The sequence below is a fragment of the Peromyscus maniculatus genome, chromosome 2, assembly GCF_049852395.1.
Source record: "Peromyscus maniculatus bairdii isolate BWxNUB_F1_BW_parent chromosome 2, HU_Pman_BW_mat_3.1, whole genome shotgun sequence".
Lineage (NCBI taxonomy): Eukaryota > Metazoa > Chordata > Mammalia > Rodentia > Cricetidae > Peromyscus > Peromyscus maniculatus.
The window spans coordinates 39,872,333-39,889,004 of NC_134853.1; the positions used below are offsets into that span (position 1 = coordinate 39,872,333).

Below are 16,672 nucleotides of genomic sequence, written 5' to 3' on the forward strand. Positions count from 1 at the left end.
TGTTTACATGAGCGTGGGTGAAGTGCTATTCACAGGAGCATGCACAACTCACCAGTGGCTAAAAAGTTTATATTTTAGAGGATAAAAATCTGAGTGCTTCCCTTTATATTAGAAGGCCATGGACTGGAATTCTGAGGGTAATGTTTTTGAGGCTTAGGAAAGCATTGCTAGTTATCTTTCTAGAAAATTTACTATGTATACCAACACAGACACATCTTCAAAGAATGCTGGGTGGGGGAGTTGGTAAGTCAAGGAAATTGAATTGTTTTCCACTGATGTGATATCAACACATTATATTTCAGGATAATTATGAATCCATTAATTTTGGGAAAAAATTCTTGTCAATACACACAAACTTTATTGTTTTTGGCCCCTACTCTGAGTCCTAGAGATAACCATCAAGTTCAATTTGTCATCGTTCTTGTTCACTGTTATGCTACTGGGCACACATATGCATCTTAGATGTTGTATAAGCACTATTTTCTGTGCACACATATGTATCTGAAAGGACCAAGCAGATGCCATAACAGGCTGCTCAGTCTTCTCTCAGAGATCAGGCTTCAATTTCAGTTTTCTGAGACTGAGCAAGCAGTCTCTGGGAGGGCCATGAACAAAAGACATAGTCCTTGCAGTAGCTCCCTTTCTGCACGTACTCTGACTGCTCAAAGTTCAGCCAGATGTTTACTGTCTGGGACCCCTCACCAACTTAGAGTTATGTGCATAAGTCAAGGACAGAGCCTGGACCACTGAGCCAGCCCCCACAGTCAGTACATGCTAGGCCAGCCAGCCCCCATGGTGGCTCAAGGACAAAGCCTGGGACTTGTCCCAGACAGCCCCCAAAGTGATAATTGTAACCACCAACCAGTAAATTCAAAGGTTACATACGCTCATCCAATTAAAAGAGAACAGAGATAAAAATAAACCAATCCGAGTTGCACCTTTGCAACCCCCCCGCAACCCCCCTGAAGGGCTTATGGTGTTTGCCTTTAAAAAGCCAGCCATACAAAGAAAGAGCAACTCCTCCCTGCCTCACTCTATTGGGTATAGGAATGAGTTCTCTGTCTACACTTGTATCTACAGAATAAACCTTGCTGTTGCATTCTGGACACCTATGGTCCTTGGTGGTCTCTTTGGGGTCACAATCTGGGCATAACACATCTTAGATGTTGTATAAGCACTGTTTTCTGTGCACACATATGCATCTTAGATGTTGTACAAGCACCATTTCACAGTATCCACTGTTCCAGAATTGCTTTCCTCCCCGTAGCACATGACAATGGCATGAAGACACCACAAGGCATGGATCCACATATTTCTTGTTTGTGAATGGAACCACTTTCCATTTTCTCATAGAGACTGAGGCCATAGCAAATCCCCACAGACATTCTTTCTTCATGTGCCTCATTTTTTCTTAGAGGGCTTTCTAGGTGCACATTTAGAAGGGTGTATATTCAACTTGCATTTTTTTTTTCTTTTTGAGGCAGGGTCCTATTCTGGAACACACTATGTTAATCAGACTAGACTTGAACTCACAGAGATCTGCCTGTCTTTGCACACCACCCCCACCCCAGCACTGGGGTTAAAGGTATGTGTACAACAGGCTATCAGCTTGCATTTATCTTGATCTTATTGGCAGGAGCACATATAGATTACCTATTCTGTGCCACTTCATTTGCTTGTTTCTCATTTGGTTGTTTTATGCCCTGACACTCTTCGTATATTATGGATATGAATTTTTTATTGTATGTGTGTGGGTACCCATGCGTGTATGTGTGTGTGTGTGTGTGTGTGTGTGTGTGTGTGTGTGTGTGTGTGTGTGTGTCTGTGTGCATGTGGAGTCCATAGACAACATCAAGTAGCCTTCTTCAGGAGCTACCTACCTTGGGTTTTTGTTTTGGTGTTTTGAGACAAGGTCTCTCATTGGCCAAAGCTAGGCTGGCTGGCTGACTGGTGATTGTCAAGGGTCCACCTGCCTCCGTCTCCCAGATGCTGGGTAACAGGTCTGGGATTACAGCCATCATGCCAAATTTGGGATTTTCCCCCCTGTTCTTTTCTTCCTTCCTTCCTTCCTTCCTTCCTTCCTTCCTTCCTTCCTTCCTTCCTTCCTTCCTTCCTTCTTTCCTCCCTCCCTCCCTCCCTCCCTCCCTCCCTCCCTCCCTCCCTCCCTTCCTCTCTCTTTTAAAAAAACTTTTTAAAAAGCATATTTCAATTTATATATTTTTCTTTTATATGGACTGGTATTTTGCCTGCATATGTGTCTGTGTGAAAGGGTGTTGGATCCCCTGGAACTGGAGTTACAGACAGTTGTGAGCTGCCATGTGGGTACTGGGAATTGAATCCAGAGGCCTTTGGAAGGGCAGCCTGGGCTACAAACAAGCCAAACCAAACCCTACTTGCCAGTTGTGTCATAAAGAGGCTGTAGTCAAAGGCCCCCTCCCACCAGCACCTTAGTAAAAAGCCCCCAGCCTTACCAAGAACAGCTGCAGCAGCAGCACCAGCAAAAGCAGCAGGCATTGGAGCCGCGGCTACCCGAGCCCTGCTGGCTTGGGATGGAGCCCTCCGTCTCGCTCCCGCTACATGTCTGTTGCATCCGCATCTCAGTCCTCTCGGATCCCACAGGCTGCCAAAAAAAACAAAAAAACAGTTGTGATTTAAACCCAGGTGTTTGTTTGGCTCATCAAGAAGACATCACATGATAATACCCATGTCATTTTTGCATACTGGTGAAATGTGTTTGAACTCTGATGAGACCTTATTTAGCAAAGTTAATGGAACATGGTGTAAGTTCCAGGAATAAAATGGAGAGCAGGCTTGCCCTTATGTAGCTCACTAAGGAGGCAAATTAGTATAAAGAGGCCACTGGTAAGTTTTGACCACAGAATCATTTCTGGGCTTCAGATTCCCTCTATACAGAAACGCAGCAGAGCAGTTAAAAGAGACAGTACAACCACAGTTGCCCAGGAGTCTGAGCACACTCAAACCTGGCCACTCAAACCTGGCCACTCAAACCTGGCCCTCTGAAGAACATTTGGAGGAGGTGGCAATGTGTGCCTCAGGTCTACAGCCAGAGCCTTACATGCTGCTAACATCTTCACTAGCTGAGTGGTGTTTTACAAGAGAACTCTCCACCAGCAGCATAGCACTAAGAACACTGCTTACATAGGAATTGCTTAGTATTTCCCAGGAAGCCACCAGCCTGAGCCCTGCCTAGTCCTTGGAGGGACAGTGCTCTTGTCTATCTCCAGGGGTTCAAAGCCATCAAACAGATCTGGCCTTCAGCCTGTTTGCTGTTGTTGCAAATTAGAAGATCGAATGACAGAGGTGGGCACACAAGCAGCTAAGAAAGGAGAAATTGCTACATCCAATTTTGCTTTTGAAAACTTTCAACTCTTGATGGATCTAACTGAAAGCTAAAACCACACACACACACACACACACACACACACACACACACACACACACACACACGAACCTTAAATAGGACTTTAGAATTAAGTGCTAGATTTGTTTATTCCTGTTGACTGTGATGTATCCTATGTGCAACTGGATTTATTTATTTACTCATTCATTCATTCAGAAATGAGTTCTTGCTATATTACTCAGGCTGGCCCTGAACTCATGCTCAAATGCTCCTCCTGCCTAAGCCCTATTTATGAAGAACTGCATGGCATCTGGATTTCTTTTAATTAGTCGGGCACATAAGAAGAATTAGCAAATGGCTTCTTGACTCTTTACACTCACAATACCCAGATACTGCTCCATAGCACCTTAGACTGGACTGAGCAGGCCAAGGTTTACAAGCCTGTGTAGTCTTCTTGGTCAGAAGGAAGCAGAGACATTTGCCAAATTCTCTACTATGTTCTATGGGCACCTTGGGAGATGGTGTCAAGACAGAAAGAGTCTCAAATGATCCCAGGGCAGAAACACCAGGCACCAGGTTCTCAGCTCATCTGTGGCATTGCAACAGAAACACAGGCCAACAAGGGTTTATTTCACTTCAGGATACTGAGGTACAAGGAGGAGCCCGCACAATTCCCAAAGATGTTTAGAGCCCAACATCTCCAGATAGCTGTTAGGTTCTAAGAGATTTCGATACAACTTTCAGAGACAACAAGAAGGATCCATTTTTCTCTGGGATGCAGGGCAGGTGTTCAGCACTGGCTAAAGCAGTGGGGAACACTGCTTAAATCAAAACCTATATTGATATGTTCTTATTATAAGCTTTCCTTCCATATTTATTTTCCTATACATCATCAACAAGAAAATTGGGTGGACTTTCCACTGTGCCCTGGCGGCCTCACCTAAGGGCTGTCAACCGAGCAGCCAGCTAAATCACCCTTAGACTAGCACTAAAGATTTTGAAGGCAGTGCTTGAAGAAACTCCTAGGAAACAACTGCGACTCATTGCTCGTGCTCCTGAAGGGCCAGCCCCAACCATAACTGTTTCTAACAGTTGGCACTGGACTGTTTGCAGCCACATGCCTCAACATAGTTTAGCAGGATCTGAAGCCATTTCCACTGAGGCCAGAGTGGAGCATGTCCCTGGTGGCTGAGCAAAGGGACTGTTGGGGCTGGTGCCAAAGGGACAATGTGATGACTGGTGGAAGCACAGACCTTCACGGGCATGAAAGGTGTGATGAGACCGTCACACTATCCCTTCAGCAGCTATTTAACCCTGCAGCTCTGCCCACCACGTGAGCTAGGAGGCCTCCTGTGCCATCTCCCCTGTGGCAACAAAAGGCAGTGGTCTCTTCTTGCCTACTTTTGGGAAACTGAAGCTGGGCTGGTAACACAAAGAAGGCAGCAGGCAGCAGAGACAGTGGAACAGTGTACTCAGGGCAGAGACACAGGAACACCACCCTGACAAGCAGCAGGTGTGGAGCTGAGCAACCCAGGCTGAGCAGGAGCACTCAAGTGCTGGCTGCACTGGCAGCCTCAACCTGGAGGGAGCTGCAAGACCAGCTGCAGACTGAAGCAGAGGCAGCAAAGGGTGGCAACTGTGGCAGAGATCATAGCAAAAGAAGAGGAGGAGCAGCAGAAGGAGGAGCAGGAGGAGGGAGAGGAGGAGGAGGAAGAAAAGCAGATAGAGGGGAGAAGAGCAGACTAAAGGTTAAAAGGCTGTAAAGAGCCAGAGAAGAAAAAGTACAGTCTGCGGAAGTGAGAAAAGTTCAAGAAATCTGTCAAACTTTTGGAAGTCCCTGAAACCCCAGGCTTGGGTGCTGTCACCCTGACACTGCCAAGAGCTGAGGAATCTTGAGGTGCCAAACCTTCACATGTGCTGTAACAAATGAGGGTACTGCCTACTGGTTCTTCTGCCTGTCTGCTACACTGTGGACCGTCAAACATGGAAGGACACAAAGACTATTGAAGCCCAGTACTTCAAGAGTTTCTTTGACTACCCCTGATGTCTATCTAGATAAATAAAAGACTCCAGCCAGCTGTTTGAGAATATTGTCTCATTAAAAATAAAAGCTTCAACTCCTCCCCACAGGGGGATGAATTGTTACACATGATGTTCAAGAATGGTGTTTTTTGTTTGTTTTTCAACAGTCACTTTGGCCAGTGTCTTAGTTAGGGTTTCTATTGCTGTGAAGAGACACAATGACCACAGCAACTCTTATAAAGAAAGCATTTAATTGGGTGGCTTGTAGTTTCAGAGGTTCAGTCCATTATTATCTTGACCAGGAGCATGGCAGTATGCAGGCAGACATGATACTGGAGTAGTAGCTGAGAGTCCTACATCTTGCAAGCAACAGAAAATAGACTGAGATACTGGGTGGTATCCTCAGCATAGAAAACCTCAAAGCCCACCTCACTGTGACACATTTCTTCCAACAAGGCCATACCAACTCCATTAAAGCCATATCTCCTAACAGTGCCACTCCCCATGAGACTATGGGGGCCAATTACATTCAAACTTCCACAGCCAGTGTAATGACTGGAGCTATTGCCTGGTACAGAGAAGAGGAGATCTTGTTGACTGAGTACAGAGCAACCATGGAGAAAATGGGGCAGGTGGTGACAGAGTGTTGGTGGATGAGACTGGATGCAAAGAGTACCAACAGCAAGAGAATCTCAGGCAAGGGCACCTTTACCAAAGATCATATTCTCCAGATTATTGAAGGCCATGAGGGAGAAGATGAAAAGGCCAGAGCCTGGTAGGTACCCTGCAAAGATGAGGCACATGTACAGACCAGCTGGCAAATATGTACCTCCATGCTATCGAAAAGTAGCAGGGGCAAGAGACAAGGAATCTGCTAAAAAGATGTCAGTACTGAAAAACATCATGCCCCGCTATGGATCCAATCCATGACTCTAACAGAGAAAGAGATGCCTGAGAGTTTCCAGGTCTTCATACTTTAATATTCACAACATCAGGTCCACCTAATTAGTACAAAAAATACCAATTCATTAAAACCCATTTTATGTATCATCTTAGTTTTCTTTGCACAGGTCTTGCACATTTTTGTAGACCTATTCTTGAATGATTTTCAAACAAGTCATCATTGCTGATACAGTGAACCACTTCTGCTGCACCCCTACCTCTCTGTGTCTTCTTAGTAGTTTTTGGAGTTTAAGAAAATTAACAATACTGTACTGATCCAACTGATCTAATTGCTTTAGATGTCTTTCTGAAGACTCTTAGTTTGCTATATGATCATACCATCTATGAATAATCACACTTGCTTCTCTACTTCCTGATTCTTTTAAAGATATGAACATCTGTCTTATTTCACTGGCTCAGAAGTATAGAAAGTATGAAAATATGGAAATACTGTTGCTCTTTTGACTTCTTCATGATTATTGTGTGTTTCTGTTATATTTTAACTTTGATTTTTATATGTATCTGCCATCATGCTTGTCTGTGCATCATCTGTGCGCCTGGTGCATGAGGAGGCCAGAAGAGGCATTGGATCCCCTGGAACTGGAGTTTCAGATTGTTGTGAGCCACCATATGAGTGCTGAGAATCAAACGCATGTCATCTGGAAGAACAGCAAGTGCTCTTAACCACATTATCATCTCTCTAGTCCTTCCACGATTCTCTTTAATCAGAATATAAGAATGCTTTCCAGTACATCTGAGAAACTTTTGAAGAAACACATTTGAAGATAACTTTACAAGTTAAGCAAGCTTTCTTCTACTTACACAGCAGAAAGCAAGTTGGGTTCCCATCTTATTAGCATGTGCACATATAGATGTTCATTCTGTGCTAGGGCTTTGCACACACTACACATACACTCTATGGTGGAGTTACATCTCTAGTTACAAGTTATGGCATTCTATTCATTTATGCACACTAATTTCTGATAAAACCTGTAAGAATCTTCACTTCATGAACATACATTAGAGAATATCCTAAGATAGGCAAGACCAAATATAACTTTTAACAGTCAAATGTTAAATCCACTAAAAATTTGTTCTCACATATTTAAAAAAAAAACCTGCTTTTTCAGATTTTACTGAATATTTGCATACAGAAAAATGCAAATAGATCTATACTATCACCCTAAACAAAACTCAACTCCATATGGTTCAAACTTCAACATAAAACAGAACACACAAAACCTGATAGATGAGAAAGTGGGGAATAGCCTTGAACTCATTGACACAGGAGATGACTTCCTGAACAGAACACTGATAGTACAGGCACTAAGAACAACAATCAATAAATGGGACCTCATGAAACTGAAAAGCTTCCATAAGGCAAAGGACACCACTCTTTGGACAAAGTAGCAGCCTACAGAATGGGAAAAGATTTTACAAACTCCACATCTGATAAAGGACTAATATCCAAAATACATAAAGAACTCAAGAAACTAGATATCAAAACCCAAATAATCCAATTTAAAGATGGGGTATGGATCTAAACAGAGAATTCTCAATAGAAGAAACTCAAATGGCTGAGAAACACTTAAAGAAATGTTCAATATCTTTAGACATCAAAGAAATGCAAATTAATTTTTTTGTTGTTTTGTTTTTTTGAGGCAGGGTTTCTCTGTGTAGTTTTGGTGCCTGTCCTGGATCTCACTCTGTAGACCAGGCTGGCCTCGAACTCACAGAGATCCGCCTGGCTCTGCCTACCGAGTGCTGGGATTAAAGGCATGTGCCACCACCGCCAGGGCGAGCAATACAAATTAATACAACTTTGAGATTCCATCTTACACCTGTTAGAATGGCTAAAATCAATAGCATAAATGATGGTTCATGCTGGTGAGAATTTGGAATAAGGAGAACACTCCTCCACTACTGGTGAAAGTGCAAACTTGTACACACTATGAAATAAATAAGGCAGTTCCTTGGGAAGTTGGGAATCTATCTACCTCAAGATCCAGTTATATCACTCTTGTGCATATATCCAGAGGCTGCTTCACCCTACCACAGGGACCCTTGCTCAGTCATATTCATTGCTCTTTTATCCATTATAGGCAGAAACTGGAAACAACCTAAATGCCCCTCAACAGAAGAATAGATAAAGAAAATGAAGTACATTTACACAAGGGAGTACTGTAGCTAGAGAAAACTCAAGCTACAAAAGGTGCCTAACAGGTTGGCAAGAGTTTCTACCTAAAACCTGAAAAAAAAATTTTTTTAAACGGAGCTAAAAACAGTTTCCTAGTTGTCTCTCTCAAGTTGGCAGGTTCCTGGCATGTGCATTTGACCAGCAGTATGGTGGGAATGAGGTGTGTACAAGTGGCACATTACTTTGTGTGGTAGAGTTAGTCTTTGCTAGTTAGAAAAAAAAAAAGAGGTTTCTGGGCTACATGCTGCTTTGATAGAAGCATAGAACTACTGTTTCTAAGAGTTGATGGCTCCCAGAGCTGGCAGTGGCCCAGAGTTGGTGGTAAATGTACCACTGCCATGTTGGGAAGCTGAGGTGGGTGGAGCCATCAGCCAAAGCTGCTATTTCAGCCCTAGTAATGCTGCAGTTTAAAACAATAGATTCACATATTCAGATGGAACAAGATTTTAAATGTTTTACAATGTGTGTAAAAATGTATGTAGGCTTCAAAGAGAGAAATATATATATATATATACATATATATATATATATATTCAGTTATATAAAGAAATACATAGTTTTAAAAAATAAGCCATGTAAAGATGGATATAACACAGAGAATCTCGATTGTGTTGTCTTTGGGATTTTTTTTTTTTTTTTTTGGTTTTTCGAGACAGGGTTTCTCTGTGTAGCTTTGCGCCTTTCCTGGAACTCACTTGGTAGCCCAGGCTGGCCTCGAACTCACAGAGATCCGCCTGCCTCTGCCTCCCGAGTGCTGGGATTAAAGGCGTGCGCCACCACCGCCCGGCCATCTTTGGGATTTTTAACTGCAGAAACACATTTGATTGTAAAAGCTGTCGAGTTAAGCAAATTTGTATATTTTAAAGGTACCTTGACTTCAAAATTTGGATCTAAGGATATGTTGCTTTGGAAAGGAGGCTCTACTTCTGTTTCCATAGAAAGCCAGAGGCTATGGATTTGTTCCAGATTAAGATACATCAGGTTTGACCAGCCAAGACCTGCCCCCCCCCTCCCCCCCCCCGTCAAAGGTCTCCAATGACACCATGGCCCAGATGATCCAACATACAGAACGGTTTCAAGGCAACTGGCTCAGACAATACAGCCTCATAGATTACCCCATAAGCCTAAAATTTTCTTTGTGTCCCCATAAGATACAGCGCCACCCTTCAGCAGGAAGTAGTAAGAGAAGCTATGCCCAAATTCCCAAATATACCAATCCGGTTTTGGAGATGGAATCACTCCTTCTCTAAACCCAAGCATATTACTAAAAGAAAAGGTAAAGAGATTCTTGTGTCCCATATCAGATGAGCCCTCTGGTATGGAATAGAGAAAAACCAATATTTTTATTTAAAAAAGGTTGAATATAAAGAAAAGGGGATATGGATACGGTAGGATGAAAGGGTAGATTATTAAATCTACTTTTAAAGAGCAACTTGTTTGAAATGTTTTACATTGCTATGGATTTTAGTCTATTGACTTAAACTTAAACTTAATTTTGTTATACTGTATATATATATATATACATACATATATATATATATTTCTATTCTCATTTGAGGTATTATGTTTATGTAACTCATTTAGATTGTAATAGATAATTTAAAAATACAGATTAATAATTAGTCTTCCATGGTAGCCAAACTTGTAGCCAAGTTAGTTAAGCTTTCTAGGTATACATAGATATATTTCAGATACATAGGTAATCTTCAAACACTTCAAAGATCTACAGAATATGGCATTTAAATTTTTTTTAAAAATTTAGACTTTCTGGACAATGAGGCATGTCTGCTCCTAGCAGCACCAATTTACTTCAGAAAGGAGGATGGGCATCAAAGACACTCCATATGGAGTTTATCTTCACCTTGGCAAAAATAGCCATTTGGACATGAAACTGTTCTTGCCTGGACTGCTTGATCAACTGGATATGCAAGACCCATAGGAAGGTGATCACTGAACTTTGCTTGGCGAAATGGTCCTTCAGGTTCCTGCTTCGCAGAGGAAACTGCCAGACATTCTAGAGGATACAGAGAAAAATGACTGAGAGACTCTATCCCTGTGGGCTGAAAACAGATGCCCCAGCTTTACAAAGAAACATTAGGTGACTGTACAGGCTGCCAGCTGTCTCTGTCTACCCTGCAAGACTCCCGAAAGTTGCTTGCATCCTTCTCCCATTTCTCAGGTAATATTATATCCTTCTGAGGTCTTTGATGTAGCTAAAGACTAGATAGTTATAAATTCCTTCAGTTATGATAAAATATAAGTTATATATGAAACCTTAGACTCACAAATATAGGATAGATAGGATATCTTCTTTAATTTTGCCAAATACAAATAGACTAGATATTATAAATAGACTAGATATTTTAACTGTAATCCTTGCTTGATAATTGTTTTGTTATATGTAATTTTACTATGTGAAAGTTAAAACCTTCCTTTAAAAAAAAAGGAAAGGGGAAGTGCTGTGGATATTGCTCTGTATAAATAAAATGCTGATTGGCCAGTATCGGCAGGAAGTATAGGCAGAACAAGCAGAGAAGAGAATCCTGGGAAGTGGAAGGCTGAGGCAGAGAGACGTAGCCTCCATGAGAGGATGTTAAGATACTGGTAAGCCACAAGCTACATGGCAACTTATAGATTAATAGAAATGGGTTAATTTAAGATACAAGAACAGTTAACAAGAAGCCTGCCTCAGCCATACAGTTTATAAGTAATATAAGTCTCTGTGTGCTTACGTGGTTGGGTCTGAGTGGCTGTGGGACTGGTGGGTGAGAGATTTGTCCAGACTGTGGGCCAGGCAGGACCAGAAAAACTCTAGCTACAGAGTACTACTCAGCTGTTAAAAAAAAAAAAATGACATCATGAAATGTGCAGACAAACGGATGAAACTAGAAAAAAAAATCATCCTGAGTGAGGTAACCCTGACCCAGAAAGATAAGTATGGTATGTATTCACTTACATGTGGATATTAGCCTTTAAGTATATGGTAAGCAACCTACAATTAGTAGACTCAGAGCTCAGGGAACCCTATGGAAGAAGAGATGGAAACAGTATTAAGACCCAGAGGGGAAGGAGGATACCAGGAAAACACAGCCCTGTGAAGCAACCATATTTATAGAGATCAGATTTGATTGAGGAAGAGCCCCCTGAAAATCCTGGCTACATACATAAAGAAATAAACCTAAAAAAAACCACTCCAAAACTACAAGACATGAAACGTATATATTACTTGCTCTAAAATAAAACAAAAAAAAATATTTAACCGATGTGTACAGACCACACATTCCATACTTGTGTTAATACAAATATATATGTTACCTTTGAAAGTTTATGTATTTTTAGAACAAGGGGGGGGGCAAATACCAATGAAAATGAATGGTGCAGATGATCCAGAATCTCAAAATACCTCTGTTGTAGTTTTCTCAAGAGTTCTGCATCCAGAACAGCTTCATGGCTGCTGACTGAGATGGCCCAGCCTCTCAGACTACTCCAGCCAAGACTTGACCATAATCCTTAATTTTCCCAGGGTCCCCCAAAGGTGCCAGTGCCTCCACATAGCAGAAAGCAGTCTAGAGAAAACAATGCCCACATTTCCAAGAGATGGGTCATGGATATTTGTCATCATTTAAATTAAGTCTCTTAGGGGGTGTTGAGCAAGGCTGAGCAGAAAAAAGTAACAACTTTCCACCACAGCTGGAGGAGATCACTACATTTCTGTAGGGGTTTCCCTTTTAGCAGAGTGAAGTGGAAAAAGCAACATATTTGGCTGGAGGGAAGAAGAAACAGAGCTCTGCTGGGAAGCCCTCTTAAGGGGGCAGGCAGAGCAACGCTCAGCTGTAAGGGCTTTCTCTAGGAGAGGAGCAGTATTGCTACATCCTGCAGGGAGACCATCACCCACCGCACCCCAGCTTGAGGTATTGCCTGGCTTCCCAACAAGCCAGGATACCTTTCCCTCCAGAGCTGTAACACTGGCAACCTTCACCACTACATGGTACTGGAACATACTCTGCGGGCTACCAAAGAAGAAAGGTAAACACCAACCTAGCCATAAACCCTTCAGTGTACAAGAGTAACCTGCCTCCAAGATACCTGGTGCAATAGGTGGCAGAAATTTTGTGGGAGTAATCAAACGGTATTTGATTTGAGTTAAGGTCCACTCCATGAAATGGAACCCATACCCAACACTGTTTGGTAGTCAAGAGCCTGAAACCATATAGGCCAGAGACCTAGGGTAAAATCATATACTATTGTTTTACTAAATAATGTAGCAATAAAATGATGCCTAACAACATTCTGCTGTACTCATAGGTCAGTGATTTGCTCACCCATCACCAGAGAAGCGTCCTGCTGCAGCAGATGGGATCAAATACAGAAAAGACAGTCGGACAATATGCAGAGAGTAAGAGACCTTGGGACACTGAACCCTAAGAGGAATGTCTTCATCAAATCCCTCCCTTCAGGCTTAGGGAACCTGGTGGAAGGAGAGGCAGAAAGAGTGTAAGAGCCACAGGGCATAGAGGACATCAAGGAAACAAGTCTCTAAATCAACATGACCACACATGTGAAGACACAGAGACTGAAGCAGTTTGCCAAGGTCCTGCAAGGGTATACAGTAGATTGGTGTCCTAGAGCTGAAAGGAGAAGTGGACGCAAGCCCCCATCTCTAACCCAGAAGCAATATCCAATTCATAGCCACTTACAAATGAAAAATTAGTTTTCTCCAAGAGAGTCTCACTGAGGGAACAAACTATGCTTAAGGGTGGATCCCAGGCCCAGCAGTAGATGGCCAACACAAAACGTGCTGAACAGCATCTTCGGAGGTTTTGTGTCTCATAATGCTAGATCAGGGCATTTTTTATTTGTTTGTTTGTTTGTTTTCTACCTTACAGGTCCTCTGTATACATTATAACTTACAGTTTTGGGTTTTTATAGGCACCCTGAGTGTGCAAATATGTGTGTCTCTGCATCTATAAGCATTTCTTATAGTTTTTCTTTGGCTCTTTTTCTTGTTTGGTTGTGTAAGCATATTCCAATTTGTTTTTAATTTATCTTATTTTATTATTATTCCTTAGATGTCTGTTTATTTTCTAACAAGAAACAGAAAAGGTGATCTGGATGGTAGGGGAGATTAGGGAAAATAGGGAGAAGTAGTGGGGGGGGCTGTAATTATAATATATGGCATAAAAAATAATCCATTTTCTTTTTCTCTTTTTGGGTTTTTCAAGACAGTGTTTCTCTGTATAACCCTGGCTATCCTAGAACTCATTTTGCAGACCATGTTTCTCTCTAGCCTGCCTCTGTATCCTGAGTGTTGGGAGGCATTAAAAATGTATACCACAATGCTCAATTTGGAAAAAAATCTATTAAAAAAAGACAAATATGAAGTGGTATAGGGAAGAGTTTTTATTTTTTGAATCATAGATTCTCACTGGTCCAGCCTGACCTTGAACACTTGATCCTTCTGTCTCAGCTTCCTGAGTGCTTGAATCATATACTCAGTTAAGAGTTGCATATTTAGTGTCAATAATTTTGATAAAAAAATGAATATTTTAAATGTGTTAGTAATGATATGAAGTTTAATAGTGTGTATTAAGTTTTACATACCCATAAGGTTTAACAATGTGGTATAGGAGTATGTCTTAACATAGTTGTCTGGGGCACTTCTTGTTGTTTTTAATGATTATGATTAACTGTCTTAGTCACTGCTCTATTTCTGTGAAGAGACACCATAACCAAGACAATTCTTATAAAAGAAAGCATTGAATGGAGGCTTGCTTACAGTTTCAGAGGTTAGTCCTTTATCATTACGGTGGGGAGCGTGGTGGCACACAGGAGACATGGCGCTGGAGAAGCGCAGTGGTGTTTGCTCTGCTCCTGACTTCGGGCTACAGGGCCTGAAGGAAGCAGTGCTTCCTGCCATTGTCTGTGACCTCTTAGAAGGAAAGGGGGGAGGGTCACATGCCCCTTCTCCCTGCTCCTGCCAGTCAGATCAGAGGATGGCTTCAGCTGTCCACTCCGTTCTGTATTTGTGAGTGTATTTCCTCAATTTATATCTTAATAAATTCCTATTACCCATTTAATAGACTCACGTGGATTGATCTTAATAGAGAAGTAGCTGTTGGATCCACAGACAATAGAAAGAGAGAGACACTAGGCCTGGTATGGGCTTTTGAAACCTCAATGCCAACAAGGCCACACCTCCCAGTCCTTCTAATCCTTTCAAAGAGTGTTATTCTCTAATGAATAAACACTCAAATATAGGAGCCTATGTGGTGGTGGCAGGGCATTCTTATTCAAACCACCACATTAAGCAAACTAACTTCATATGATTTACATTTGGCTTCATGATATCTGCAAGAACGATTCTTTCTTAGAAACAGAGCTACTTGCCACTAGTATTCCATTTCTCTTTCACTGTGTGTCTGGTGTCATCTTGATGTGTACTGGAAAGACACTGCATATCACAAGCAGCATCCTTTATGTACTGGACAACATGCCTAAGAGTCCAGAGTCTGAGTAGCTGGGTGAGTGTGACACTATGTTAACCATCCCAGATGCTCTGCTGATAATTAAGGCATTTCACAACTGCAGAGGGCACGAGGTCCGTGTGCTCACAGATAGCACTAGGGGAACCAGGAAATCAAACTCAGGCTTGTTTCTCAGCAGAAGGGCTCTAAACATGATGCCACCAGGAAAGCTGGGATTGGATGTAGTTAATAATCTGGTGATCTAGAGCCAGGACTCACCCAAATTCCCTAGACTCCAGAGCACTGTTTCTCAGTCGATAGAACTCATTCTTATGGAAGAGGCCTCACCTCAGGTACTTTGCAAAAGTGTTTTGATGTATTCATACCTTAAACATGTTTATGATAATTGTCATGAGGAAAAAACATTTTTCACAATTTTTCCAAAGTTGTACAGTGCTTAAATGTGTAAAAGATAAACTGCTAGGGCAGGACTCCAGAAGTTTGAACTGGTACCTGCTAACTAAGTCATGTTAAACCAGACTTCCTTTTTGCCCCACCTGGATTGTTTCTCTGCCAGCCAGCCATATTGTCTGCAGGGAACCCCATAAAAACCTGCCTGAGGAAATGGGACCAAGACTGATAGTGTCTTAGTATTTCAGATCTCAATAAGAGATAATCTAAGGCTAACAAAGTCAGAAAATTCCTAGCAACCTGACGTTTAATGGGATCTTTCAGAAGTTCATCTAAATGCCAGGGCAAACTCTTTCTTTCTTTTTTTTTTTTCTGAGACTGGGTTTCTCTGTGTAGTTTTGGTGCCTGGCCTGGATCTTGCTCTGTAGACCAGGCTGGCTTCAAACTCACAGAGATCTACTTGGCTCTGCCTCCCGAGGGCTGGGATTAAAGGTGTGTGCCACCACCACCCAGCACCAGGGCAAACTTTTAATTTAAAAAATTATTTTATTTATTTTGTGTATGTGTGGTGGTGTGTATGACATATGTATGCGTGTGTGTGTGTGTGTGTGTGTGTGTGTGTGTGTGTGTGTGTGTGTGTTATGTGTGATGTGTAGAGGTGTATATGGTGTATGTGTGTATGATGTGTGTAGTGTGTGTGTATGTGTGGTATGTGTGATGTGGTATGTATGGTGTGTGTGTAGTGTGTGTGTGTATGTGTGGTATGTGTGATGTGGTATGTATGGTATGTGTGTGTAGTATGTGTGTGTATGTGTGGTATGTGTGATGTGGTATGTATGGTGTGTGTGTGTAGTATGTGGGGCAGGGACAAGTGCCTTTACCTGCTTAGCCACCTCACTGGTTCACTCTCAGTCTTGATTGCATTCTTTTATTAATTTGAATTAAAAGTAGCATCACTAGTCAGAAAAATATTCAGCTATAGTTAGCTCAGTGAAGTTATTTTGAATTTTCTGGTGGCTTTAAACTGAATGACTTCATTTCATTATCAGCTGTTTATTTTCATTATAGCTATTATAGTTTCCAATTTTTGAAAATAGCCATTATTGAATCATACAATGAGACTATATCAATATAATAAAAATAAAGTTTTATGGAGGGAAATAGATCTCTTGTCTTTCATGGCCCAAGACACAAGTTCTTGTTTCATAAGAATATAGAATTATAGATGAGGTCCAGGTAAAGGAAAACAGAAGCTAGTCAGCTGGAAGCAGTTTT

General features: G+C 41.7%; 1 protein-coding gene across 5 annotated transcripts in view; it reads right to left on the reverse strand.

The window, feature by feature from the left end:
• The window catches only part of Rgs20 (regulator of G protein signaling 20), a 93,440-nt gene that overhangs the window by 15,340 nt on the left and 61,428 nt on the right, over positions 1-16,672 (reverse strand). For 4 of the 5 annotated variants that reach the window (XM_006994185.4, XM_042270906.2, XM_015987707.3 and 1 more), the window contains exon 2: positions 2,472-2,620. In XM_006994185.4, coding sequence (XP_006994247.1) covers positions 2,472-2,620 — 149 coding nt within the window. Of the gene's footprint in view, positions 1-2,471; positions 2,621-10,383; positions 10,537-16,672 lie in introns of all 5 variants that reach the window. The other variant, XM_076563983.1, reaches the window with a different exon arrangement.